This window comes from Aquarana catesbeiana, linkage group LG01 (assembly GCF_042186555.1).
Source record: "Aquarana catesbeiana isolate 2022-GZ linkage group LG01, ASM4218655v1, whole genome shotgun sequence".
In the NCBI taxonomy this organism is placed as follows: domain Eukaryota; kingdom Metazoa; phylum Chordata; class Amphibia; order Anura; family Ranidae; genus Aquarana; species Aquarana catesbeiana.
The window spans coordinates 577569222-577597211 of record NC_133324.1 but is presented as its reverse complement, the minus strand read 5'-3'; the positions used below and the strand labels follow the sequence as shown (position 1 = coordinate 577597211).

Genomic DNA, 27990 nt, shown 5'->3' with positions numbered 1-27990 from the left:
CTGTGAAATATTAGATCAAGAATTGTAATTACATGCCCCTGTTGAACAGGAGCTGAAAAATTAGGCCTTAGGCACTGGTGCTGGTGCCACAACACTGCAACCCCTCACAGACACTCTAGTTGGAACACAGGAATGAGCCCTGCTGCAAAGTATTGCTTCAAAAATTGTAATTACACGCCCCTGTTAGACAGGGGCAGAAAAATTGGGCCTTAGGCACTGGTGCTGGTGCCACAACACTGCAACCCCTCACAGACACTCTAGTTGGAATGCAGGAACGAGCCCTGCTGCAAAGTATTACATCAAAAATTGTAATTACACGCCCCTGTTAAACAGGGGCTGAAAAATTGTGCCTTAGGCACTGGTGGTGGCGCCCAGAACCAAAAATGTTCTTACAAGCTATCAGCGTGATGATTGAGGAGGAAGAGGATAATTACACAGGGATAGTCACTCAGCATCAGCATAGGCAGTCTTTGAAGGGATCTGAGATTTCAAAAAAAATTATTCGGTTACATCAGCATCAGGTGCTTGGTAGCTGGTGGTGATCCAAGACTCATTCATTTTTATGAAGGTCAGCCGATCGACCGAGTCGGTGGACAGACGCACCCCGTGATCGGTTACCACGCCTCCAGCAGCACTGAATGTGCGTTCCGAAAGAACGCTGGATGCAGGACAGGCCAGTAGCTCAATTGCATACTGTGCAAGCTCTGGCCAGTGATCCATCCTCAAGACCCAGTAACCCAGAGGATTTTCGGTGGGAAAGGTGTCCAAGTCTGATCTTGCCCCTAGGTATTCCTGCACCATGTAAAACAGACGCTGGCGATGGTTGCCTGAACCGATCATACCTTGGGGCTGCGGACCAAAAAATTGTCTGAACGCATCGGTCAGAAGGCCACCTTCTCCACCGCTCCTTCTTTGACTGACCGAAGCCTCAGCAACACGTTGTCCAGAAACAGGAGTTTGTAACCTCCCAGTCTCTGGGAACGCATTGCACAGACCTTTCTGCAAGGCCTCCCGAAGATGTTTCATCCTCTGCTCCCTCTGCGATGGCAAGATAAGGTCCGCAACCTTACCCTTGTAACGTGGATCAAGGAGGGTTGCCAGCCAGTATTGGTCCTTCTCCTTGATACCACGAATACGAGGATCCTTACGCAGGCTTTGCAGGATCAGGGAGGCCATGCAGCGTAGGTTTGCTGAGGCATTCGGTCCGGAGTCCTCTGGGTCACTAAGAACGACATGGTCCACAGCCACCTCCTCCCAGCCACGTACAAGTCCATGTGTTTCTTGGGACTGATCCCTTAAAGACTGCTGCTGATGCTGAGTGCCAGGCTCCACCTCCATACTGACACAATCTTCCTCCTCCTCCTCTTCCTCCTCGTCCTCTTCCTGTGTGATCGGCGGGCACGCAGGAACACTGTCTGGATAAAGGGGGCCTTGAGAGCTAAGGAAGTCCTCCTCTTCCTGCCTCTGTTCTGCCTCAAGTGCCCTGTCCATTATTCCACGCAGCGTGTGCTCCAACAGGTGGACAAGGGGGACAGTGTCACTGATGCATGCACTGTCACTGCTCACCATCCTCGTGGCCTCCTCGAATGGTGACAGGACAGTGCATGCATCCCTGATCATGGCCCACTGGCGTGGGGAAAAAAAACCAAGCTCCCCTGACCCTGTCCTGGTGCCATAGTCGCACAGGTTCTCATTGATGGCCCTCTGCTGCGTGTGCAGCCGCTGCAGCATGGCCAACGTTGAGTTCCACCTGGTGGGCATGTCACAGATTAGGCGGTTCTTGGGCAGGTTAAACTCCTTTTGGAGGTCCGTCAGCCGAGCACTGGCATTATATGACCAGCGGAAATGCACACAGACTTTCCTGGCCTGCCTCAGGACATCCTGTAAGCCCGGGTACCTGCCCAAGAACCGCTGCACCACCAAGTTAAGGACGTGAGCCAAACAGGGCACATGGGTCATTTGTCCCTGTCGGAGGGCAGAGAGGAGGTTGGTGCCATTGTCGCAAACCACCATTCCTGCCTTAAGTTGGCGTGGCGTCAACCACCTCTGAACCTGCCCCTGCAGAGCTGACAGAACCTCTGCCCCAGTGTGGCTCCTGTCCCCCAAGCACACCAGCTCAAGCACCGCATGGCATCTTTTGGCCTGCGTACTTGCGTAGCCCCTTGAACGCCTACGGAGCACCGCTGGTTCCGAGGAAGAGGCCATGGAGGAAGAAGAAGAGGAGGGGGTGGAGGAGAGAGGTGTGTCACAATCAGCATTTTGGAGGCGTGGTGGCGGAACAACCTCCAACACTACTGCACCTTGTCCTGCATCCTTCCCAGCTGCCAGCAGAGTCACCCAATGCGCCGTGAAACTTAGGTAACGTCCCTGTCCATGCCTGCTGGACCATGAGTCAGCGGTAATATGCACCTTACCGCTGACCGCCCTGTCCAGCGAGGCATGGACATTGCCTTCCACATGCCGGTAGAGAGCCGGAATCGCCTTCCGTGAGAAAAAGTGGCGTTTGGGTACCTGCCACTGAGGAACCGCACATTCCACAAACTCACGGAAGGGGGCAGAGTCTACCAACTGAAAAGGCAGCAGTTGAAGTGCTAGCAATTTTGCCAAGCTAGCATTCAACCGCTGGGCATGTGAATGGCTGGGAGCAAACTTCTTTCGGCGGTGCAGCAGCTGGGGCAGGGAAATTTGCCTGGTACAATCTGACGTCGGTGTACCAAAAGCAGATTGCCCACAAGTACTTGGCTGTGACACACCTAATTCTACACCTTCATTCCTCTCACTGCAGGTCTCAGAGAGGACTGAAGGTCTAGTGGGGTTGGAAATCTCAGCTGATGAGGAGCAAGGAGAGATCCTCTTTGTTCTTTGGTGTGGGTCTTTTAGATACGCTTGCCAACGAACTGCATGGCAGGTCAACATATGTCTGGTCAAGCATGTGGTACCCAAGCGGGAGATGTTTTGGCCACGCGAGATACGCTTGAGACATATGTTGCAAATAGCAGCGGTGCGATCTGATGCACTCGTCTCAAAAAAGGCCCACACCAAAGAACTTTTTGAATAACGCGCAGAGACTGCAGCGCCCTGCACATGTGGAGCTTTGGGGTGTGATGCAGTCAATGTGCTGCCCTTAGGCTGGCCCCTGGAGGGCATCCTGCCTCGTTGGTGATGTGCCGCCGCCTCCTCCTCCTCCTCCTCCTCCTCCTCCTCTCTCCTATCAGGCACCCACGTTGAGTCAGTGACCTCATCATCCCCTCCCTCCTCATCACTGGCGCAAACCTGGCAGTATGCTGCAGCAGGGGGAGCATGACTGCCAGATTGCTGTCCTTCTTGGGCACCCCCTCTGTCCGTGCTCATGTTACTGCCTTCATCGAGCTCAGTATCGTCATCAGAGCCTTCCAAACGCTGGGCATCCTCCTGGAGCATGTACCCAACACTGTGGTCAAACAGTTCGAGGGAATCCTCATGAGGACATGGTGGAGCTAGGGAAGGAGTCACTGATGACATTGAGCTGAGGGAAGAGGCCGCTGCTTTGCCAGACAAAACACCCTGGGCATGGGTGAGAGAGGATGAGGAGGATGAGGACGGCTTGGTCATCCACTCGACCAAGTCTTCCGCATGTTGCGGCTCAACACGGCCAGCTGCCGAAAAAAAGGCCAAGCGTGTCCCATGGCCACGTGCTGATGAGGATGCACCGTCTCCACGACCAGCACTAGACACAGAGCCTGCTTGCCCTCTCTTATTGGCTTGTGACTGTCTGCCTCTCCTTCTTGGCCTTCCAGACATACTAATGGCCTGTAGCTGCACTAAGCTGGGATAGAACACCTGTAATTTTCTTCAGGTAGCTTTATATACTGTAACCAGACAAGCCTGCCTGTCAGTAGGAAGATAACAGGAACGGATCTAGCTGAACACTGTGAGCAGGACGCACTGTACTAAATGTAAATAGTCTAGCTGCCTGACCGTGGTACTAATAGGATCAAATAGAACACCTGTAATTTTCTTCAGGTAGCTTTATATACTGTAACCAGACAAGCCTGCCTGTCAGTAGGAAGATAACAGGAACGGATCTAGCTGTACACTGTGAGCAGGACGCACTGTACTAAATGTAAATAGTCTAGCTGCCTGACCGTGGTACTAATAGGATCAAATAGAACACCTGTAATTTTCTTCAGGTAGCTTTATATACTGTAACCAGACAAGCCTGCCTGTCAGTAGGAAGATAACAGGAACGGATCTAGCTGAACACTGTGAGCAGGACGCACTGCACTAAATGTAAATAGTCTAGAAGATAACAGGAACGGATCTAGCTGAACACTGTGAGCAGGACGCACTGCACTAAATGTAAATAGTCTAGAAGATAACAGGAACGGATCTAGCTGAACACTGTGAGCAGGACGCACTGCACTAAATGTAAATAGTCTAGAAGATAACAGGAACGGATCTAGCTGAACACTGTGAGCAGGACGCACTGCACTAAATGTAAATAGTCTAGAAGATAACAGGAACGGATCTAGCTGAACACTGTGAGCAGGACGCACTGCACTAAATGTAAATAGCAGGAACGGATCTAGCTGAACACTGTGAGCAGGACGCACTGCACTAAATGTAAATAGTCTAGAAGATAACAGGAACGGATCTAGCTGAACACTGTGAGCAGGACGCACTGCACTAAATGTAAATAGCAGGAACGGCTCTAGCTGAACACTGTGAGCAGGACGCACTGCACTAAATGTAAATAGCAGGAACGGATCTAGCTGAACACTGTGAGCAGGACGCACTGCACTAAATGTAAATAACAGGAACGGATCTAGCTGAACACTGTGAGCAGGACGCACTGCACTAAATGTAAATAGTCTAGAAGATAACAGGAACGGATCTAGCTGAACACTGTGAGCAGGACGCACTGCACTAAATGTAAATAGCAGGAACGGATCTAGCTGAACACTGTGAGCAGGACGCACTGCACTAAATGTAAATAGCAGGAACGGATCTAGCTGAACACTGTGAGCAGGACGCACTGCACTAAATGTAAATAGCAGGAACGGATCTAGCTGAACACTGTGAGCAGGACGCACTGCACTAAATGTAAATAACAGGAACGGATCTAGCTGAACACTGTGAGCAGGACGCACTGCACTAAATGTAAATAGCAGGAACGGATCTAGCTGAACACTGTGAGCAGGACGCACTGCACTAAATGTAAATTGCAGGAACGGATCTAGCTGAACACTGTGAGCAGGACGCACTGCACTAAATGTAAATAGTCTAGAAGATAACAGGAACGGATCTAGCTGAACACTGTGAGCAGGACGCACTGCACTAAATGTAAATAGCAGGAACGGATCTAGCTGAACACTGTGAGCAGGACGCACTGCATTAAATGTAAATAGTCTAGATAGAAGATAACAGGAACGGATCTAGCTAAACTGAATACAGTGTATATATATATATGCAACACCTGGGATGCATATATATACACACAATACACTGTAAGTGCAGCTAACTGACTGACTGTTCTGCCTAATCTATCTAACTCAAATCAAATGACACTGTCTCTCTCTCTCTCTATCTCTCAGCACACCGGAACACACACTACACAGGGCCGCCGTGCAGGCGGCCTTATATAGTGTGGGGTGTGTACTAAATCCCCTGAGCCATAATTGGCCAAAGCCACCCTGGCTTTGGCCAATTACAGCTCTCTCTACTGACGGCGCTGTGATTGGCCAAGCATGCGGGTCATAGTGCATGCTTGGCCAATCATCAGCCAGCAATGCACTGCGATGCCGCAGTGAATTATGGGCCGTGACGCGCCACACGAATTTAGCGCGAACGGCCCATATTGTTCGCAATTCGGCGAACGGGCGAACAGCCGATGTTCGAGTCGAACATGGGTTCGACTCGAACACGAAGCTCATCCCTAGTGACCGTGTGTATGCAAGACAAGTTTGAGCCAACATCAGTCGGAAAAAATCCATGGATTTTGTTGTCGGAATGTCCGATCAATGTCCGACCGTGTGTACAGGGCATTAGTCTCACATGATTTGAATTGAAATTTAGTGATGTCACTACACTGCTCTTTTTGCTGGGTTCTCCTTGCTTCCCTGATTCATTCATTTTGTAAATATGTTCTTTCCATGCCTCTTCTGCTGGTTCTTGAATATTCTTCCAGAAGTAATCAAATCACTTGTTATCAGGGAGGGGGGTAGCTCTGGCACAAGGAAGCCAAGTCCTGCCTCTACCAAGTTGGCTACATCCACACATGACAGAACAAGACAAGATAATGGGAAAATGGGGACTAGTTCTTTGTCATCTGTTTGCTTATTTTGGGCACAGCTTTCACAGTTAAAATTCTGTTTAAAGTCTATCAGAGAGATTCCCCTTCAATTTCAGTGTCAATGACACCCTGTCATGCACTGACACATAGGGTGTCTCTAAGACAGGATGCAAAATTTGAATCACCCAAGTGAGAACACAGATTACTTCACTAAATAGTTTATGCAAATCTATGATCAAGAAAACACATATTTTGATGTCTATGCCAACAGCCCAGATTTTTTATCAAAAGCCCTAAGAGTACTACATCCATTGTGGAGGAAAGTGACATCTTCACATAGGGGCATGGACATAACATTGTACTCATCTTCAAGACAAACAGGTTGGCAAGTTTGATTTAATGTTGACAGATGAATTATTATTCACTGTTCTATTTATTAACCTAACAAAATGTTTGCGTTCCAACAAAATGCCAAACAGATTAAAAAATGCTTGCACAAACCAGGCTGGTATCCGTTGATGAATGGGCTCATTAACACAAATGCATTGCTTGGTATGAGCTATGTTTAACTCAATATGCTCCATGCATACTGTCTATAAAAAATAGGAAAGTACACTAATAGCTATATAATTATGCATGCTTCATCACTTAAAGCAACATTTTTTACACAAGTATAGCAATTTTATTTCAGATTTCACCTGCATTCGTTTTAAAAAAGAAGAAAGTAAAATATGAACAGTATAGTTTTCTTTTACCCAGTACCCTTACACCATAAATGATATTTTATTGTAATACAATATGTGTAACATTTTAAACAGGCATATTATTTCTTATCCTTGGAAAAATTACCTAAAACTCCAATGTGTCCCCAAAGTCAAAGCAGGTTTATTCTACTTTAGCAAGGCCTAACTACACACCAAGAAAAATAAAGTTTATTACAAGAACATTTATAAATGATACTGTATTTGTTAAGTCCAAGTGTTGATTTATGAAATGTAATAAGTTGTGGGCAAACCTAAAGTAAACTTTATACCATATTTATCATTCATAACCTTATCATTTTTTTTTTTTACTCTCTCAGTTTTTAGAGGATATGGAATTAAAAAAGCTCATTTAGTATTAGGTGCAAAGTATTGTATGTATCTTTGCAACAACTCCATAAAGATATAGTTAAACTTTTTTGTCACCTTCTGCCTATAGTTCTTGTCTTTATTTTTCCTTTTTTGCTGTTGACTACTGATACGTCATCCAGATGAAATCAGCATAGTAGCATTGGATCTTAAAAGATTTTGGTACTTTCTTATTAAGCTTGGGTATCCTTTCCACCTATTCCACCCAACAAAAACAATATTCTCCTTAAGTTAGATGTATACTTAACTGAATCCCATGGTTGCAACTAGCACAGACTTTAAATTCTGTGACATAAATGTTCTTTTTGCTGGCTGATCCTTTAAAGGAAAGTGTAAACATAGACATAGTCTGCTCCCATCACCCTCTACTCATACAGTTATGGTTGGAGGTCTTTAATGGGGTAAATTAGGTAGGTAGTAGTTTAAATGCTTTTTATATTACCTAAACTTTTTTATATGTTAAAATGTCAGGTCAAACATTTTTACTCTAGATTTGTATAGAGTGGGGAAGAACTGGAACACCCGTTGGGTTTTACTGCTGTCTATGGCTCCATTAGATGAATTTACCCTGAACTCCTTTGCTGCCGACTACAATTTTTCCAGACAGAAAGTGAGAGAACATATTTAGCAGGTATACACACAGAAATTAACAAAGGGGTTCAAGACTTCCCCAAAGAAAAGCATTTATTCTGTCTGTATTGCCTTTGGAGATTTTCCCTCATTACCTGTCACTGGGATAGGAAGTGAGAGACAATTTTTCTAATGGAGCCCCAGATAGTAGTAGGGACCTGATAGGGGGATCCAATCCTTTCCCACGCTAACCAAAGCTCTATCCAAAAAAAAAAGTTTTGACTGAACATACTCTTTAACGATAACCATATCTATGTTCCATAAGTGTATTAATCTATGACTTTTTTACACAAATATAAAAAGGTGTACAAAATGTGTATAAGTACGTTTTTGTATTTTGTTTGTTTTGCAGCATGTCGTTCAGGATTTTTCAAGTCTTCCCCTCAGAGTCAGGCATGCAGCAAGTGCCCACCCCACAGTTATGCTCATCAGGAAGCATCAACATCTTGTGTCTGTGAGGATCGCTACTATAGGAGGGAGTCTGACCCGTATACAATGGCTTGTACAAGTAAGACTGCAATATTCCTGAATCCAACATAACCATTATTTCTAAGATAATCAACAGTGCCCTTTGAACTGCTATGATATTATATGTGTTTTATCCAATCAATAGAAAAATGTTATGCAAATAAAAAGCTTCTACCACCCAGTCACATTCTCATATATATGCACATGTGTAGTGTAACGCTTTTCTATATGTACTATATGTACACTTCACATAAAACAAATCATTAACCAAACCATATGTGAAATAACCATAAAACAGAAATAAAATTGTATTTTATTTGGAGCACATATTTCTGATATATAATTATTTTGCATATGGTTAGTTATTGGTTTGTTTTATGTGAAGTGCACGTATAGAAAAGAGCTGCACTATACAAACATAACCATTATTTCTGTTATTTATCACAAAAATGAAAAAGAAAAATATGCAGTATTAAAGATGTACTTCCTGTCAAATGGCAAGACTTCACATATGTGTCACAAATGTGCATATATAAGCTTCTTGGAAGATATTTTAACATATTCAATTATAGTTAATCGATCTTTACAATGTTTTAGTCTACCACCCTCATTACATTTTTATTTGTTTTCTTCAGCTGGATCTAAAATGATTATCATTGCTTGATTTATTATAGAAGTAGGAAACCAAATTATTGCTTGAAACAATGTTCAGGTTTGGAGTAATAAACTTAAAGGATAAGTTCACCTTTTCACAAAAAATAATAAATGCAAAAAAATTTGCATTTATGCATAACATTTTTTGCAGGTAAAAAAAGGTGCATTTATTATTTTTTGTTGCAGGAGCCTGTAAAGCATTGCACCAGCAATCAGCAGACCGCTGGTGCCATGCTGGTCTCCTGCAGATCTATCACTGTATCGGTTTCCTCGTATCTCATAGGACAGGAAGAATGAGGGAACTACCACAGCACTCACAACGCCATGGTAGTTCATGGAAAACTACAAACCGACAGCCGCAAAGGCTGCTGGACCTTGTTGTTTTCCATTCACAGAGAGCTATGAATGAGTGACGTGGCTGGGTGGGCAGAGCCTCCCACGAGCTGTCACAACAGGGGGGGGGACAGGAGGTGCGGGGTCGGTGAATTCATAACATGTTATACCCCGAATATGGGTATAACATGTAACAGGTTATGAAAGGTGAACTTATCCTTTAACCTCCCTGGCAGTATGCTTATTTCAGATTTTTGCGTCTCAAAGTAGTAAATTGTTTTGCATAGAAATTTGGCGTTATATATTGTAGGCCTGTCATTTTTAACAATAACACACTTAAATCTGTTCACCAAGAGTCTAGTAGATATCCCGGGTATGATGAAGTTTGAAACACAAAATCTAAAATTATAATATAATAAATAAATATAAATAATTATAAAAAATAATAATATAATAATAATAAAATAAATTTCCCCACGATTCACTATCGCTCAATTCTGCAAGTGTTCTAATTTACTATCGCTGTTTTCTAGCTGGTCTAAAACCACTTTCGATGTAGAGGGACACTTTTTGGTTGCTATGGACAATCTCCAGTTTCCAGGCAGAAAGAACAGTACAGTGCCTGACCGCAAGATTGTGTTTCCAGCGCGATCCCATCACGCTGGTTCTCGGCGATAGGGTACTGTGCATCTCGCGCTGGCTCGCTCATTGGGAAAGGAAAACTTTTTTTTCCTTTCGCGATGAGCGACAGGCAGTGCTGACAGCTGTCTGGTATGAATCATGAGGGGGAACGCCGCGCCAAATTTTAAATAAAAATGCAGCGTGGGTTCCCCCCAGGGGCACACCAGGCCCTTAGGTCTGGTATGGATTTTAAGGGGAACCCCCTACGCCAAAAAATCGGTGTGGGAGTCCCCCCCAAAATCCATACCAGACCCTTATCCGAGCATGCAGCCTGGCCAGTCAGGAAAGGGGGTGGGGACGAGCGAGCGCCCCCCCTCCTGAACCGTACCATGCCCTCAACATGGAGGGTGGGCGCTTTCGGGCAGGGGGGTGCCCTGCAGGCCCCCCACCCCAAAACACCTTGTCCCCATGTTGATGAGGACAAGGACCTCTTCCCGACAACCCTGGCCGTTGGTTGTCGGGGTCTGCGGGCGGAGGGCTTATCGGAATCCGGGAGCCCCCTTTAATAAGCAAAGAATAAATTTCCCCACGATTCACTATCGCTCAATTCTGCAAGTGTTCTAATTTACTATCGCTGTTTTCTAGCTGGTCTAAAACCACTTTCGATGTAGAGGGACACTTTTTGGTTGCTATGGACAATCTCCAGTTTCCAGGCAGAAAGAACAGTACAGTGCCTGACCGCGAGATTGTGTTTCCAGCGCGATCCCATCACGCTGGTTCTCGGCGATAGGGTACTGTGCATCTCGCGCTGGCTCGCTCATCGGGAAAGGAAAACTTTTTTTTCCTTTCGCGATGAGCGACAGGCAGTGCTGACAGCTGTCTGGTATGAATCATGAGGGGGAACGCCGTGCCAAATTTTAAATAAAAATGCAGCGTGGGTTCCCCCCAGGGGCACACCAGGCCCTTAGGTCTGGTATGGATTTTAAGGGGAACCCCCTACGCCAAAAAATCGGTGTGGGAGTCCCCCCCAAAATCCATACCAGACCCTTATCCGAGCATGCAGCCTGGCCAGTCAGGAAAGGGGGTGGGGACGAGCGAGCGCCCCCTCTCCTGAACTGTACCATGCCCTCAACATGGAGGGTGGGCGCTTTCGGGCAGGGGGGTGCCCTGCAGGCCCCCCACCCCAAAACACCTTGTCCCCATGTTGATGAGGACAAGGACCTCTTCCCGACAACCCTGGCCGTTGGTTGTCGGGGTCTGCGGGCGGAGGGCTTATCGGAATCCGGGAGCCCCCTTTAATAAGCAAAGATCCCGGCCCCCCACCCTATGTGAATGAGTATGGGGTACATGGTACCCCTACCCATTCACCTAGGGAAAAAGTGTCAATAAAAAAACACACTACACAGGTTTTAAAAGTAATTTATTAGGCAGCTCCGGGGGTCTTCTTCCGACTTCGGGGTCTTCTTCTGACTTCGGGGGTCTTCTTCCGACTTCTCCGCTCTCTCCGGCCTCTTCTCCTGGTATCCGCTTCTTTGCCTTTTGTCCGGTTCTTCTCCGGCCTCTTCTCCCGGTGTCCGGTTCCTCTGCCAGGCTCCTCCGCTATCTTCTGCTCTTTTGCCGCTCTTTTACTAGCGGTGGCCCGGTCTTCGCCGTCTTGTTCCTTCTTCTCTTCTTCCGATGTTGACACGACGTTGTCTCCCACTGTTATGCTGTTTGAGCGGTGTGCGATCACTTATATAGGCATGGGGCGTGGTCACCAGGGGGCTGTCATGCACGAGGCCTGGTACGGTTCAGGAGGGGGGGGGGGCTCGCTCGTCCCCACCCTCTTTCCTGACTGGCCAGGCTGCGTGCTCGGATAAGGGTCTGGTATGGATTTTGGGGGGACCAACATGGGGACAAGGTGCTTTGGAGGGGGGACCCCAAAGCGCCCTCCCAATGTTGAGGGCATGTGGTCTGGTATGGTTCAGGAGGAGGGGGGGTGCTCACTCGCCCCCCCATCCTGTCCTCCAGGCTGCATGCTTGGATAAGAGTCTTGTATGGATTTGGGGGGGACCCCACGCCATTTTTTTTTTAATTTTGGTGTGGAGTTCCCCTTATTATCCATACTAGACCCAAAGGGCCTGGTATGGACTGGGGGGGGATTCATGCCATTTTTCTCCTTGATTTTTATCTATATTACCTGGAGGTGGCAATACATTACAGTTGTGAGCAAGTTTAAATGCCATTTTTTCCTTTAGAAATGTCATTTTGCTGAGGGACTGTAAAACTCATCACACAGATCCGCTACTTTACAGACCGACTAAGGGTCATGATATTTAAAGGAATTTTTTTTTATTGTTTCTGGGGGAGTGTTCCGCTCACTCCTATTTAACAGCCTTACGTCTGATCCAGTGTGGTAGTCTTAAATGGAACATATAGTGGTTTTGCACATATTTATGTTATTTGAAGTAATTTGAAGTGATTGATTCCATATTGGATGACTTCCTAAAAGATTTTGGTGAAAACCAGTCTGCCAGAATGGAGATCTACTTTTATTGTCTTTTAGCCAATCTATAGTGCTCTGGAAATACGGTATATATTGTATATACTGTTAACTTGTAAAACAAAGAATGTATTTATAGAGTAAAATACAGATATAATTCGTAATTGTAAAACATATAGATTTGAAGATAAAATTGAGCCATAACCATTATAGTTTCATTTTAAAGTAAAGTAACAGGTAAACAGCTAATTACACAGTTCAAATACATATGTTCCTATTTTACCTGCTAAAGGATATGTAATTCTGTACAGCCTTGTGATTTACACACATCTGTCACCCTTTACATCCTGGGATATCATAGTACTATTCTTGGTTCAGGGTTACTGCTTTCTCACCACCCTGCTCAGCTGACAATGGTGATAATGCTGATTCAATGGGGCTGATTTCCTAAACTCTGCACCGTGTGAAGATCTAAATCAGTTATCTAAATATGTGACAAGCACATTCCTGTTTTTATTCTTTATTTATTTTTATTCATCAACGCATGATTGGGTATTCAAGATGAATATAGTCTTTACTGAGTGAATATTCTCAACTGATTAGTAAATAAACCCTATTGTCTATGGGTTCTTTCACACAAGCATCATCAGTTCCTTCATGAAAACTGAATCTTTTTACATCAGTTGATACAGCTATCTTCAGTTTAGTTTATATCAGTATAAATCTGTTGTTCACATGATTGTTTTTTCTTTTTGTTTTTGTCCTTTTTGAAGAAAATAGTGGAAAAAAGTATAAACAAAAAAATAGGTTTCATGGCTAAAAATGGAAGTGAGCAGAATGGACGTAAATGGAGAACATACTTTTACATCCATACCAGAATCCACACCAAAACTCCAGTCCCTCACCTGTCATGAATGGACAATCCAAGTACCGGCTCATCTCCATTCCAAAAACATAAGAAGATAATCGCAATCCAATGTGATCAAGCCCATTGTAGTGAAATGTATTAGGCAACTATGGTTCTTCTGGGTGGTGACCTTAGCAGCTGCTTTATCAATAATGGAATAAAAACATTGGAGTGCGACTCTAATCTTTCATAAATTTACATCTGTTTAAGTCCACAAAAACAAAATAGGACACAACCTTTTTCATTTTTCTCTGCGGACATAAAGGTACTTTTGTGTAAGGGGATGTAAATGGAAGTTTGTCTATTTACATTCGCCTACTCATAGACTTCCATTGTGGTTCAGTCCAGATCTGTTTGAAGAACTGATAGACAGATCATGACTGATGCTCATAGGCCCTGAAGAATATGCTAAAGGTTGAGAGGTGGCACAGAAAGCTCAACTGCTGGACCAGTTGTCTCTTTTTTGGTTGTGCAATGTGACAGTATGTAGATTATAGATAATTCCTTTATAAAGTAATTTTTTACTCCTGATCACGATAAACAAAGAAATAAAATATGTAGAAAACCATTAGACATCCTCTTTAACACATGACCCTTGTCTTACAGCACATGATGCTATTGTTCTTGTATCACCTGCACACATTGCAATTGATAACATGCAGCTTATGTACAAATTAATATTTCTGATATATTTACATAAATCAATTTGTTTTTTATCCATAACACCAGGGCCACCATCAGCTCCACGAAATGCTATATCCAACATCAATGAAACAAGTGTGTTCTTGGAATGGATGTTCCCTGCAGACACGGGTGGAAGGAAAGATGTCTATTACAATATTGTATGCAAGAAGTGTAACTCCATTTCCGGCGTATGTGAGGAATGTGGAATACATGTCCGCTATGTACCTCAGCAAAGCGGCCTGAGAAACACGACTGTAATGGTAATAGATCTGCAGGCACACACAAATTACACCTTTGAAATTGAGGCTGAGAACGGCGTGTCTGAGCTGAGCCCAGGATCTAGGCAGCATGTCTCTGTAAATGTCACCACCAACCAGGCTGGTAAGTGTGATCTGATATATTGTACAAGGCAAAGCATGGCAAAATTAAATAAAATGCCTTAATGGATTTTCAATTCTATTGCTGAAATGCTGAAAAAGTATTTATTTTATTGTTAGGTTTCATTTTGTTTTTCCTGCTGGATTGGCTGTTGCTTTTAAATGTAATTTTGGTTTTGAGAATGAATGTGTATTGTAAACACCATGTAAATATATTAGCATGTTCAGTGTTTCCAGTAGCTATATTTATATCTGTGTCCTATCTGAACAGAGGTGTAGGGAAGATAAATCAATGCAATCTTCAGAATGTGCAATGTCCTTCTCAAAATTGGCCATGGAAACAGGAGAAAAATATTTCGATATTATTAAATTAAAATGTCTTTTTTAACCACTTGAGATCTGCGCTATAGCCGAATGATGGCTACAGTGCTGATCTGCTTTGCCGGGACCACGTCCATTGACATCATCCCGTGCACGAGCGGCCTGCGAATGAAACTCGTCTGATCACAGATTGGAGTAAGGGGTCGATCCCGACATGATTTTTTTTTTTCCAAAATTTTCCATCTTTTTTTGTTTGTTTATCAAAAAATAAAAATTCCAGCTGTTTTTAAATACCACCAAAAGAAAGCTCTATTTGTGGGAAAAAAATGATAAAAATGTTATTTCAGTACAGTGTTGTATGACCACGCAATTGTCATTCAAAATGCGTCAGCGCTGAAAGCTGAAAATTGGTCTGGGCAGGAGGGAGGTTTAAGTGCCCATTAAGCAAGTGGTTAAAAGACAACTGTACCTTTGGTACAACTATCCTTTGATCACACTCCCAACCCCTCTTAGTGCACCCCACCAGCGAAAATACTTACTTTCCTCTTTGATCAGGTGATCTTCACTGTGTGACCCTGTCTAGTGCCACGCAGCCTTTGTGGTGAAAATGTCTTCATCTTGGTGTATATGTTTGGTCCGTCCCCATTTACTGAAATTAAGTAAAAGAAATTGCTGTACAAATATTTCTGCACAATAATAATCATATCAGCCTGCCCATTGGTAATGTATTCAGCAGGGATAAGGATGAGAGAGTGGGTGGATTTATTAATGGCCGATAGGCTGGTCACTTTGCAAGTGAAGTTGCATTGTGCAAGGGCAGATTGAAAGAAAAGTCTATCTTTCTGCAGTTCTTAGCATCTTAGCATAGCCTTTAAAGTAAACCTTAACAACTAAATTCTCTAGTTTGCTAGGTTTGTCAAATATAATGTTAAATCTATGATAGGTGCAAGAAAAACAAACTGTCATGGTTTAAATTCAGAGCTGCCATATGCACATTTCCTTTGATATCTCAAAGAGTCTCATTAGCCTTCCTAATTCATTTTCTGGACTACAGTATAAATTAGTGTGAATGTTGTAGAGACAGGAGGGTTTGAGTAGTATTGCAGAGATGTATAATGTTTTTTTTTTCATTTTCCCAGAGCTTAGTAAATGGGGTTAAATTTCTCTTTGTAAAGAATACCAAATCAAAAGCAAGGAAAATTTTTAAAAAATGCATTTTTGCTTGCACATAACTGTATGATGGACATAAGCAAAGCTTCACCTCATTCCCTTGCATAGTGCAACTTCCTTTGCAAAGTGACCAGTCTGTTTACCTTTAGTAAATTAACTCACCTATGTCCATACTTTGGCTACTATAGTGTCTTATTAAAAAAAATTACTTGGATAAAAAGGAAGGCACACCTGGTGTCCAGAGAAATGTGACTTCTAAAACCTGATTCATGGATCTTTATTAAAAATTTGCAATATGTACATCAAGCCAACGAGTTTTGGGTGAACAGACAAGGAAAGCTGCCTATACAACAAAAGCCTGCATCCTGCCATTCAGGATCCTTGATCCAACATAACTACTCATGGGAATTGTTCCCACCAAAAAGAATGCAGCAACAGCCCTGAAGAAGGGGGGGGGGGTCTGTTCCCTTGAAATGCCTTGGCTTGATGTACATGTTGCTATTTTTTAATAAAGATCCATGAACCAGAGTTTAGAAGACACATTTCTCTTGACACCGGGCATGCCTTCCTTTTTATCCAAGTCTACATACTGAGATGACCTTAAGGTCACACAGAAAAGGCAGCAGCCCAATCCCCAACAGGGCTTATGACCACCATCCATCACTGAGTACTATCCACCGGAAGGCATTCCTTACTTTTTGCCCACACAAATACCCACCTGTGACCAATCCAGTCAGTCCAGTGCAGTCTCCACAAGCACAAGCAATATTAAAAAAATTAAGCACTTCTTGATCCTGCCATGAAGGTGCTTGTTCAGGCAACTCCTTGAACAGACTTCAAACTACAATTGGCAATTTCAATACACATTAAGCAGGCATGGGCCACTATTTTCAGAATTAGGAAACCCTCCCTGAGAAATGCTATACAGTCAATTATTGCATTGCATGCTTGTAGACAGGAAGTGGCTGCATAGAGACTGCAGGAGTTTAGTAGTGCCAGTGCAACAAGGGATGAAAAAGCAGTTATTACAAGTATTTCACTTAAAAAAATGGAAACCTTTTAGAATTCCATTGAGATACCGCACCAAAAGTGACAGTACATGTGTCTGATTCATGCACCTGTCAGAGACCGATACGTGATTCTTTCAATGCTGGCACTGAAGAAAGAGTGTCCATACTGAAAATTCCCTCCTTAGTGTTCTCCCTCTTTCTCTCCTCGGCCACTGTGTCTACACTGACAGGTTCACCCACTGTTTTAATCACAGAAAAGATGGACCTGATGGGGAACTTGACCCTTAGAATTCCCCAGCAGGCTCCACTCACCGTCATCTCAGTGTGACCTGCCATCCTTGGTTGCTGGGACACGTGCAGCCTTTGTCCTAACAATCAATAAATTAACTAACTCAACACGTTTACACAAGCATATTAATAAAGTAATGATCACACAACACCCCCCTCCCCTTGCACGTCAACTTTGAGTTGGTCTTAATTACTACCAGCTTGCTAATTTGAGAACTGGTGGTAATTCTTTTAGAATCCGTCACAGCCATAGTAACAGTTTCTAATAGTGGCAGTAGTAAGAACTAACTGAATCTGGTGCACCTGTCAGCACTTGTACAGAAACTGGTGCAAGGCTTTCCTGAATTAGGTGCAGATCATGTTAAAAGGATCATCCTGCCAGAAAAGTGTCATTGCTGCTTTAGTGAATTCTCCAGACAGTGTTTCAGCAAACTAATTGTAATTCACTTAGCATTTGCATATTTGCATCTACTTTGATTTAAGGCTTAATGTGTTCTGGGTCTGTTCCAAAGGTGTGCCCAAGACCCAATAGAGTTGATATACTAAAAATGGAGAGTGCATAATCTGATGCAGCCTTGTGTGGTAACCAATCAGCTTCTAACTGTCAGTCACCGCTCACTGCTTTGCCCCTCCAGCGCTCACTGGAGCTCTGGGCTTTGGAGGTAGAGGGAGTGTCGGCTCAGGCTCTAAGTGATGCACTGAGTGGCTGAGCCAGCTGCCAATCGAGCACATGAGTGGATTCAGGTTCCTGATTAGCACCTATCCTGATTATGGCTTGAATCAAGTCACAGGAGTACACAAGTAAGTGCAATCCTTTGACCCACAAGAGAAGTATGGCCAAAAAAGCTTTGGCCATATTTCTCTTTTAAGTCATTTCATGTTCAGGGTGTTCCGACTAATCCACTAAATTGAAAGAAGGAGCAAGGAGGTGGAACTTTATATAAAGCACGTGGTTACAAATTAATCCACTAAATTAAAATATGTATATACAGTATTTTTATTACACAGTCATGAAATTATTATTTTGAGGATATTACAAAAAAAAAGGCAAGCCAAATCTTGCCAATTATATACCCAAATCTACTTTCCCAGTAAAGGCAAGCTATGCCTGGGCAGTGACATCATTGCAGTGCATATGGCCGAATGTCTGCTATCAGATGAATTATGAATCAGATGAATGCTTTATAGCTTTATTTATAGCTCCCCGGTTGGTAATTGTTGCCTTCCCTGAGTTTATTAGACTTAGAAAATGCCTAGATTAATGAAAGGATGTAATCCATTGTGAAAACATCCTGAGACTTTTTTGAATGGCTTTTCAGTCAGCACCTTTGATCATGCACGCCTGTGTTGTATTTCTTTATCTAGCTGAGGAAAAGAACAATAAATCGACAACAAAAAAGAGATATATGTTTCTTATGTAAAAAGAGTTTATTGAGCTGCAAGGAAAGGCGATCGCAATATTTTTCCTAATGTAGCAGCAAATGTATGCCACTGTTATTCTGTGAAAAAACAACTTGTATTACTCTAAATAATGCACCGCCTGAATAGACCTACAATTTTCTACATTTGTTGAGCTGCTTCAGAAGAAGACAAAAAAATGGAGTAATAGAGAAAAGAACATTGTGCTTTTACTTTTATGTATTCATTCAGTTAGTGGCAAGCCACTCTTGAATAACAAAGTAGTATCAAATTGTATATGCCCAACAATCAGGCAGCAGAAAAACTCCACAGTTGTATACTGCAGTTAGTGTGTAACCGTAGCAATTATTATGAATTCTATATAATCATTTATATATACCTACTTAAAATGATTGTAAAGTCTTGTTTTTTTTGTTTTGTTTTTAAATAACAAACATGGTATACTTACCTCCTATGTGCAGTGGTTTTGCACAGGGCAGCCTGGAACCTCCTCTTTTTGGGTCCCTCTTCAGTGCTCCTGGCCCTTCCCTCCTGTTGAGTGCCCCAACAGCAAGGAGCTTGCTATGGGGGCACCCGAGCCGAGTCACAGCTCCCTGTATCCATTCAGACACAGAGCTGCCGTTCGGGCCCCACCCCCTCTTTCTCTCGATTGACTAACTGACTTTGATTTACAGCCGTGGGAGCCAATGGCGCCACTACTGTGTTTCAGCCAATCAGGAGGGAGAGTCAGGGACAGCCGAGGGACTTGTGGATATTGCTGGACAGAGAGGGGATTCAGGTAAGTATTAAGGGGTGCTGGGGAGGCTGCTACACACAGAAGGCTTTTTATTTAATGCATACAATAGGATGCATTAAGATAAAAAAACCTTCTGCCTTTACAGCTCCTTTAATACATATATATGCATACAAGAGAGCTGTTATATCCACCAACATATTTGTAATTCTTTCCATTCTCTTCTGAGATTTACACAGCTCTGCTACACAGCACAGACCTGTCTGGCAAGGCAGAATACCTGGTTTTATGCTGTAGTTCAGTAATACTATAGGTTTGTCCCTCCTCCAGCCTGTGATTGGACAGTGAAAACAGAAGCAGAAGACTGATGCACTTGTCTCACTGTCACTCTGCTCTCTACTAGCATGCTTATCCCACTGCAATACAACTGATTGGCTGCCTGTGTTGCTTCTCCCTCTCCCATCACAAGCACTGCTGTACAGAGACTGCAAGAGGTGTGTACCATGTCAAATTAAGATACTTTTAACACTTGCATTTAAAACAAAGTACATATGATGTATTAATTAATACAAAGCTGTATTCATTTTTTTTTTATTGTTTTTAGCTGCCTGGAGTTTAGCTTTATAGCTGAAGTTTAGTTGAAAAACATTTTTTCCCCTACAGCATAGTGACATTATTTACCTGTAATAAAAGTAAGCCCCAGAATGTGCAGGATGCTGGATTTTGTAGAATTATTTAATGCAGTGCTGGCCTCTCCTCTTCCTGCTGCTGAACTTCCAGAGCTGTGGGCAGGGCTGTCTTTAATATGGATTGGACCCTGTGCAAACATTTTTTTAGGCCCCCGCTAAGCCCCCACTCATTTCCGCTTGCTGATCGGTTGTTAGAGGTTACTGCACATTATTACTGCTTACTGATTGGTTGCTAGAGGTTACTGCACATCCTTACCACTCACTGATTGGTTGCTAGAGGTTACTACACATGATTACTGCTTACTGATTGGTTGTTAGAGATTACTACACATGATTACCCCTCACCAATTGGTTGCTAGAGGTTACTGCACATCATTGTTGTTGCTCACTACTTGGTTGCATATGGGTTGCAGGGTTGAGGGGTGCGCCATATATGGAGTGCAGGGTTGAGGGGTGCGCTGTGTGTGGGGTGCAGGGTTGAGGGGTATGCTGTGTATGGAGTGCAAGGTTGAGGGGTGCGCTGTGTACTTCCCCCCAAAGCTCTCTTCCCCAATTCAGAGCTCTCTCCCACCACCTAGAAAATTTCAGAGAGTTTCAGAGAGTGGAACTGCAGAATAGTACTCACAGTGTGTAGATGCAGGCTTCTCTCTGCGTAGAAGCCCTGCCCCTCCCTCCTCTGCTCTCCTATAGAGTTTGGCACTTGTGTAGAATTCCCGCCCCCTCCTCCTCTGCTCCCCTATAGAGATTGATGTATAGAGGAGGGGGGGGTTTATGCAGCTGCCGGGAGAGGAGCGCTGTCACTTGTAAATACAGAAGCAGCGCTTTTGTATTTACAAGTGACGGAACTGAGCAGTGCCAGAACTGGCGGGCACCGCAGGATTAAAGGGGCATCTGCTTTGGGTCCACCCAACAATGACTGGGCCCTGGGTAGCTGCGCCTTTTGCCCAGCGTTAAAGATTGCCCTGGCTGTGGGGGTTAACAGCTTTGGGTCTTCAGGGTCAGCTGCACGAAAGATGATCAGACAGGGACTTCCACTTCCTGCACTCTCCTCCATTGAGAGAAGTTCTTTCATTGATTACACTGCATGTAAATAGGGGAAAAATGCTATAACTGATAAGACCCCCCCATTCACAGTCATAGACAGCTCTCTGTCTCTAGTAATGATCTCTAGACCATATGTGTTACATGGGTGGCAGGGGATTAAATTAGGACCCACCGCTGTGTCTATTACTGCTGTCTTTACAGTAATCATTACCATTTACATTACATGTTCAGTTTAATCCGTACCTTGCTCAGTCCCACCCCTGAGGAACCCTTATGTACTAGATCCACATGCTTTACCTGAAATTAAAAGCATGGCCCTTCCTGTTAATGTTAGTCATAAAAAATTACTGATTCTTTTTTTTATATTCTCGAGAACATTTTTAATTTTTGTTAACTTAAAATATTTTTTTTTTCAAAAACAGGGCACATTAACAGAAAAGGGTGGCAGATATCAACATTTTTATTTCATCTTACTGTGACAAAGATCACAAGAATGGAACCGTACTTATTCGCTTGTGGCAATGCTTGTGAATACCAGAATTTTAATGTGCTGGAACGTACAATAATACACTGGGGTTGATTTACTAAAGACAAATAGCCCATGCACCGCAAGTGCAGTTGCTCTAGATCTGAGGAGAATATGCAAGGAAAATAAAAAATTGTTTGTTTGCAAATGGTTGAATGATAGGTATCAGCAGAGCTTCCCCTCAGATCTAGAGCAACTGCACTTGCAATGCACAGTATATTTACCTTTAGTAAATCACCCTCCCTGTGCCTATACATTGTAGTGTGTTGCCATTCATTCTAAATGGCACGTAATAAATAAAACATACAGTATAAACAAAAGCAACAGGCCTTCACTACACTGCAGTTTACAAATTTTAAAACACTGTTCTTTGCGGTGTTGTGTTGCCCTTCAAAAAAGTACATGGGTGTTGATTTACTAACTTTACTGGAGAGTGCAAAATATTGTGCAGCTCTGCATATAAACCAATCTGCTTCCAGGTTTTTTTAATCAAGGTTTAATTGAACAAGATGAAGTTAGAAGGTGATTGGCTACAGCTGCACCAGCTGTACCAGATACTAAGTGTTCCAGTTTTAGTAAATCTCCCCATTGTTTTTTTTTTTGCATTGAGACTTCTTGGGAGCCCATTTAACTACTTGCCGACCAGCCGCCATCATTAGTGGCAGGTTGGCTCCCCTGTGTGAATCTCCGTAGCTGTACGGCAGCTGCTTTAAGGGGTATAGGGGGCGTGCAGTAATCAGCGGCTATTTTTAGCTCTGATCGCTGTACACCAAAAAAGTGTCCGATCTGTCTGCCACAATGTTGCAGTCCCATAAAAAATTGCAGATCACCGCCTTTACTAGTAAAAAAAAAAATAAATAATAATAAAAATGTCATAAATCTACCCCCTATTTTGTAGACGCTATATTTTTTGCACAAACCAATCAATATACGCCTATTGTGATTTTTTTTACAAAAAATATGTAGAAGAATACATATTGGTCTAAACTGATGAAGAAATTATTATTTTTTTTTAAATTTTGGGGGATATTTATTATAGCAAAAAGTAAAAAAATATATATTTTTTCAAAATTGTCAGTCTTTTTTTGTTTATAGCGCAAAAAATAAAAAACACAGAGGTGATTAAATACCACCAAAAGAAAGCTCTATTTGTGGGAAAAAAAGGACATCAATTTTGTTTGGTTACAGTGTCGCACAACCGCGCAATTGTATAGCAAAAAATGGCCTGGTCATTAACCACTTCAATACCAAGGACGTCATATGAGCAGGTATATCTGAATGATGCCTGTAGTTACAGATATCATTCAGATATTGCCGGTTTCAGCCGGCGAATTTCTACACCATAGGAATGATCATAGCGGCCGTTTCGCCGCTTGATCGTTCCTATGGGAGGCGAGAGGGGACATCCCCCCCCCTCCCGCCGCCCTCCGGTGCCTGCTCTGACTCACCGTTACGATCGGTGAGGCGGAGAGTGGATCCGCCGGCGCCGGATGTAGATCATAGAGATTTCCGGCGGACCAGATGGTCCCCGGAGTCTCTATGATCGTCGGAGGCCGGGCGCGATGTTATGACGTCACACCCGGCCTCTCCATTCAAAAAACGTCGCCGCTTCGGCTTGGAAGCGGCGATCGTTTTATTTTTTTTTTTATTTTAGGCTTCCCAGCCTAGTGGTGAGATATGGGGTCTTATTGACCCCATATCTCACTATTAAGAGGACCTGTCATGTCATATTGCTATTACAAGGGATGTTTACATTCCTTGTAATAGGAATAAAAGTGATCAATTTTTTTTTTTTTCAAAAAAGTGTCAAAATAAAAAAAAAAATATATAATTAACAATAAAAAAAAAAAAATTTTTAAAGCGCCGCTGTCCCCGTGTGCTCGCACGCAGAAGCGAACGCATACGTAAGTCCCTCCCACATATGAAAACGGTGTTCAAACCATACATGTGAGGTATCGCCGCGAACGTTGGAGCGAGAGCAATAATTTTGGCCCTAGACCTCCTCTGTAACTCAAAACATGTAACCAGTAAAAAAATTTCAAGCGTCGCCTATGGGGATTTTTAAATACCGAACATTGGCGCCATTCCACGAGTGTGTGCAATTTTGAAGCGTGACATGTTAGGTATCTATTTACTCAGCGTAACTTCATCTTTCACAAAATGCAAAAACATTGGGCTAACTTTACTGTTTTGTTTTTTTTTCGAAAAATTCCTGCGCAAATACTGTGTGAGATAAAAAGTTGCAACAACCGCCATTGTATTCTCTAGGGTCTTTGCTAAAAAAACATATATAATGTTTGGGGGTTCTATGTAATTTTCTAGCAAAAAAATGATGATTTTTACATGTAGGAGCAAAGTGTCAGAATTGGCCCGGTATTGAAGCGGTTAAGGAGGAAATCTTCCAGTCCTTAAGTGGTTAAAGTAAATAGGCTGCCTTAATGAAATGCACATGAATGCATGCATAGCTATGTGGTTTGAGCACCTGTCTTCAGGCTCTGGATTTTGGATTTGTAAAAAATACTACTCAAAATACCCTAGTGTTTGTATGAGTGTGCAGGGAACATTAAAATGGAAGCACCTGTGTGTATGTGTGTGTGTGTGTGTGTGTGTGTAGGTGGGGGGGGGCAGATACGGATGTGAATGGTTCTAGGTAATATGGCAACACTAAATTAATAAATGAATATGGCGCATAATTAGGGCTTGTGCACATGGCTGTATTATTTTACGTAGGATCTTGCTGGCAGTAAGATCCTATTATTATAATATATTATTATACAGGATTTATATAGCGCTAACAGTTTATGCAGCGCTTTACAATAAAAAGGGGGACAGTATAATTACAATACAATTCAATACAGAAGGAATAAGAGGGCCCTGCTCGTTATGCTTCCAATCTAAGGGATGGGGAAGTACTACAAAAGGTAACGGCTGCAGGGGATGATCTGATGGAGGTGGCTCAAGTACAGTTCTTAGGTGGAGGAGGGGTAGGCTTCTCTGAATAAGTGAGTTTTCAAGGATCGCCTAAAGGTGGACACTGTAGGAGCTGACCGGACATACTGGGGCAGGGAGTTCCAGAGGATGGGAGAGGCTCTGGGGAAGTCCTGTAGGCAAGCATGGAAGAAGGTAATAAGGGAGCTAGAGAGCAGGAGGTCCTGGGAGAAGCTGAGAGGACGATTTGGGTGATATCTGCATATTAGATCGGTTCGTAAATCGGTTAGATCGGTTAGTAAAGTGTATTAGTCTGGCAGCAGCATTCATGATAGACTGGCGGGGGGATAGCCTGTGTAAAGGTAGGCCAGTGAGGAGGGAGTTGCAGTAGTCAAGGCAGGAAATAACCAAGGAGTGAATAAGTTCCTATGTAAAATCTTGTCCATACACTCTATGGGGTTGATTTACTAAAGGAAAATATACTGTGCACTACAATTGGATGATAGAAACCAGCAGAGCTTCCCCTCATTTCAGAGCTTCGCCTAACATCTAGAGCGAATGCACTTGCAGTAAACCGTATATTTACCCTTAGTAAATCAACCTCCTTGTATGTATTGTTTCTGCTAATATTTACACGCTCAGAGTACAACGCAAAAGTATCCTATTGGTTGCTAGGATGCAGGTGGCCACTCATGGCCAACAGGTTAACTCAATAGTGTGTAATCAAGCTGATTACATATTATTTATATTTACATGTTGGCCCTGAGCAAGCCTAAAGGCTACATTTGTACTGTATGAATGTTTGTGTCAGCACACATATTTTGTACATGTGTACAGTGTAAAATATGGTCCATATGTAGGACAGTGGACACCAGTTTTTTTATTTTGATTTTATTGATCTGAACACAGTGCAAGTATACTGATCCTTAAGCAGCTGTGTGCATCGGCCAATAAAAAAAAATAGACCTGCGCCTAGTACCATAGAAAAAAACTATACAGATAAAAATGCTGTGTTTTTAGAGGCCATGTGCATGAGTCCTAAATCAATAAATACATAATTTGAATTATTCAGATATTTTCAGGATTACACAAACATTTTTTTTCTAATGACTGTACTTATGCACAGCAGTAATATCAACAGCATGAACTCCCACATCATGATTGTATGTGTTAATTAAAATTGCTTTGAGTGCACTACTCTAATTAGCTGCTAGACAGGGATAAAAGTGACACAGTGAATTTAATGTAGTAACATTTACATAAAAGTATGTGGACCAATTCTTTCTGTTGCCCCCAGTAGCAATGTTACTTCACATAGTTCTGTTAATCACAAAGATCATTTCCATTATGTTTATTAATCAGCAAGGTGATTTAAGGTAGGTTTGCCTTTGGGTGTTCCCCAATTGGCTAACATTCACAACAATGCCCTTGTTCTCGCCATAAATGGTACAACCTGGCTGTACAGTCTTTGTACAATCTCGATTTACCAAAACTATGTAATGTTATATGTAATCAGGGAGGCCCTTGGGACTAACATAGTTGTTGGTAGATCTAAAGATGACTGTTCAGTCAGAATATAAGGTGTGTGGTGGGCTTTACGTAAAACCATAGAAAGGTTTTGCTGATGAATGTGGAAGTAAACAAAGATATGCTCAACTGGGTTGGGTGTAATCGTTGACCCCTGACCCTTGACACTAAAGCTGAAATGGTTAAGGAAAAATGGAAAAATAACACTGGGTTCATAAGGTTATCTTTTTTTTTAATGCTGTTGATGTAGGTGATCTGGTTCCTGGGCAGGTAACTTCTGCACTCCAGATGATCTCCATGGTTTCCTTGGCTTGTAGTGTGATGAAACAAAAATGTAAACTGAAGTACAACACCACTGCTAAACGATCCAGATACGACTTTATTCCAATAAAGGTCAGGGGGCCAATCAGTAGAGTGTCCAACACATTTTGGGGTGGGTCAAAAAATGCTCCCTTCATAAGAGCTTGGAATTGAAATCAATATAAATGGACTAGAAATTAACTGGATCATTAATGGTATTTCTTCCAGTGTGATTACAAGCACAAATCATGTTGGCTAATCCCTTGATTGTCCCCTGACCTTTATTGGAAAAAAGTTATATCTGGAACTTTTAGCAGTAGTTAATTCTTTTTTTTTTCTAAAGCAGAAGTGTCATTCATAGACAAAGTAAGTGAGCTTAAATAAATAGGTTATTTTAGGGAGTTGTATTGCTCCTTTCAAAATGACCATGTCACCAGTCCATTTGAAAAACAATTTTCTCATTAAACTAATGGGAATGCACGTCTGGGCTCCGCCATCTTGGATGTCAGAAGCCCCAGCAGACTCAGAGCTGTCACTCAAGTGACTGTCTTTAGTATTCCTTTTTATCCTTCTCCGGGCAGCTACATATAAGGTTATGTAGGGAGTAGGGATGAGCTTCGAGTTCGAGTCGAACTCATGTTTGACTGTTCAGTCAGAATATAAGGTATGGAATTTAGGTAGGAATTTAGTATTCTTTTGTATCCTTCTCCGGGCAGCTACATATAAGGTTATGTAGGGAGTAGGGATGAGCTTCGAGTTTGAGTCGAACTCATGTTTGACTGTTCAGTCAGAATATAAGGTGTGTGGTGAGCTTTACGTAAAACCATAGAAAGGTTTTGCTGATGAATGTGGATGTAAAATAACACTGGGTTCAGGAGGTTATCTTTTTTTTAATGCTGTTGATGTAGGTGATTTGGTTCCTGGGCAGGTAACTTCTGCACTCCAGATGATCTCCATGGTCCCCTTGGCTTTTAGTGTGATGAAACAAAAATGTAAACTGAAGTACCACACCACTGCTAAACGATCCAGATACGACTTTATTCCAATAAAGGTCAGGGGGCCAATCAGAAGAATGTCCAACACATTTTGGGGTGGGTCAAAAAATGCTCCCTTCATAAGAGCTTGTAATTGAAATCAATATAAATGGACTAGAAATAACTGGATCATTAATGGTATTTCTTCCAGTGTGATTACAAGCACAAATCATGTTGGCTAATCCCTTTATTGTCCCAAGACCTTTATTGGAAAAAAGTAATATCTGGAACTTTTAGCAGTGGTTACTTCTTTTTTTTTTCTAAAGCAGAAGTGTCATTCATAGACAAAGTAAGTGAGCTTAAATAAATAGGTTATTTTAGGGAGTTGTTTTGCTCCTTTCAAAATGACCATGTCACCAGTCCATTTGAAAAAAATTTTCTCATTAAACTAATGGGAATGCACGTCTGGGCTCCGCCATCTTGGATGTCAGAAGCCCCAGCAGA

General features: G+C 42.7%; 1 protein-coding gene across 3 annotated transcripts in view; it reads left to right on the top strand.

The window, feature by feature from the left end:
• EPHA5 (EPH receptor A5) overlaps positions 1-27990 on the top strand; it is a 539960-nt gene that overhangs the window by 361334 nt on the left and 150636 nt on the right. For all 3 annotated transcript variants that reach the window (XM_073597764.1, XM_073597756.1, XM_073597752.1), the window contains exons 4-5: positions 8384-8539; positions 14226-14561. In XM_073597764.1, the coding sequence (XP_073453865.1) occupies positions 8384-8539; positions 14226-14561 (492 nt within the window). The remainder of the gene's footprint in view (positions 1-8383; positions 8540-14225; positions 14562-27990) is intronic.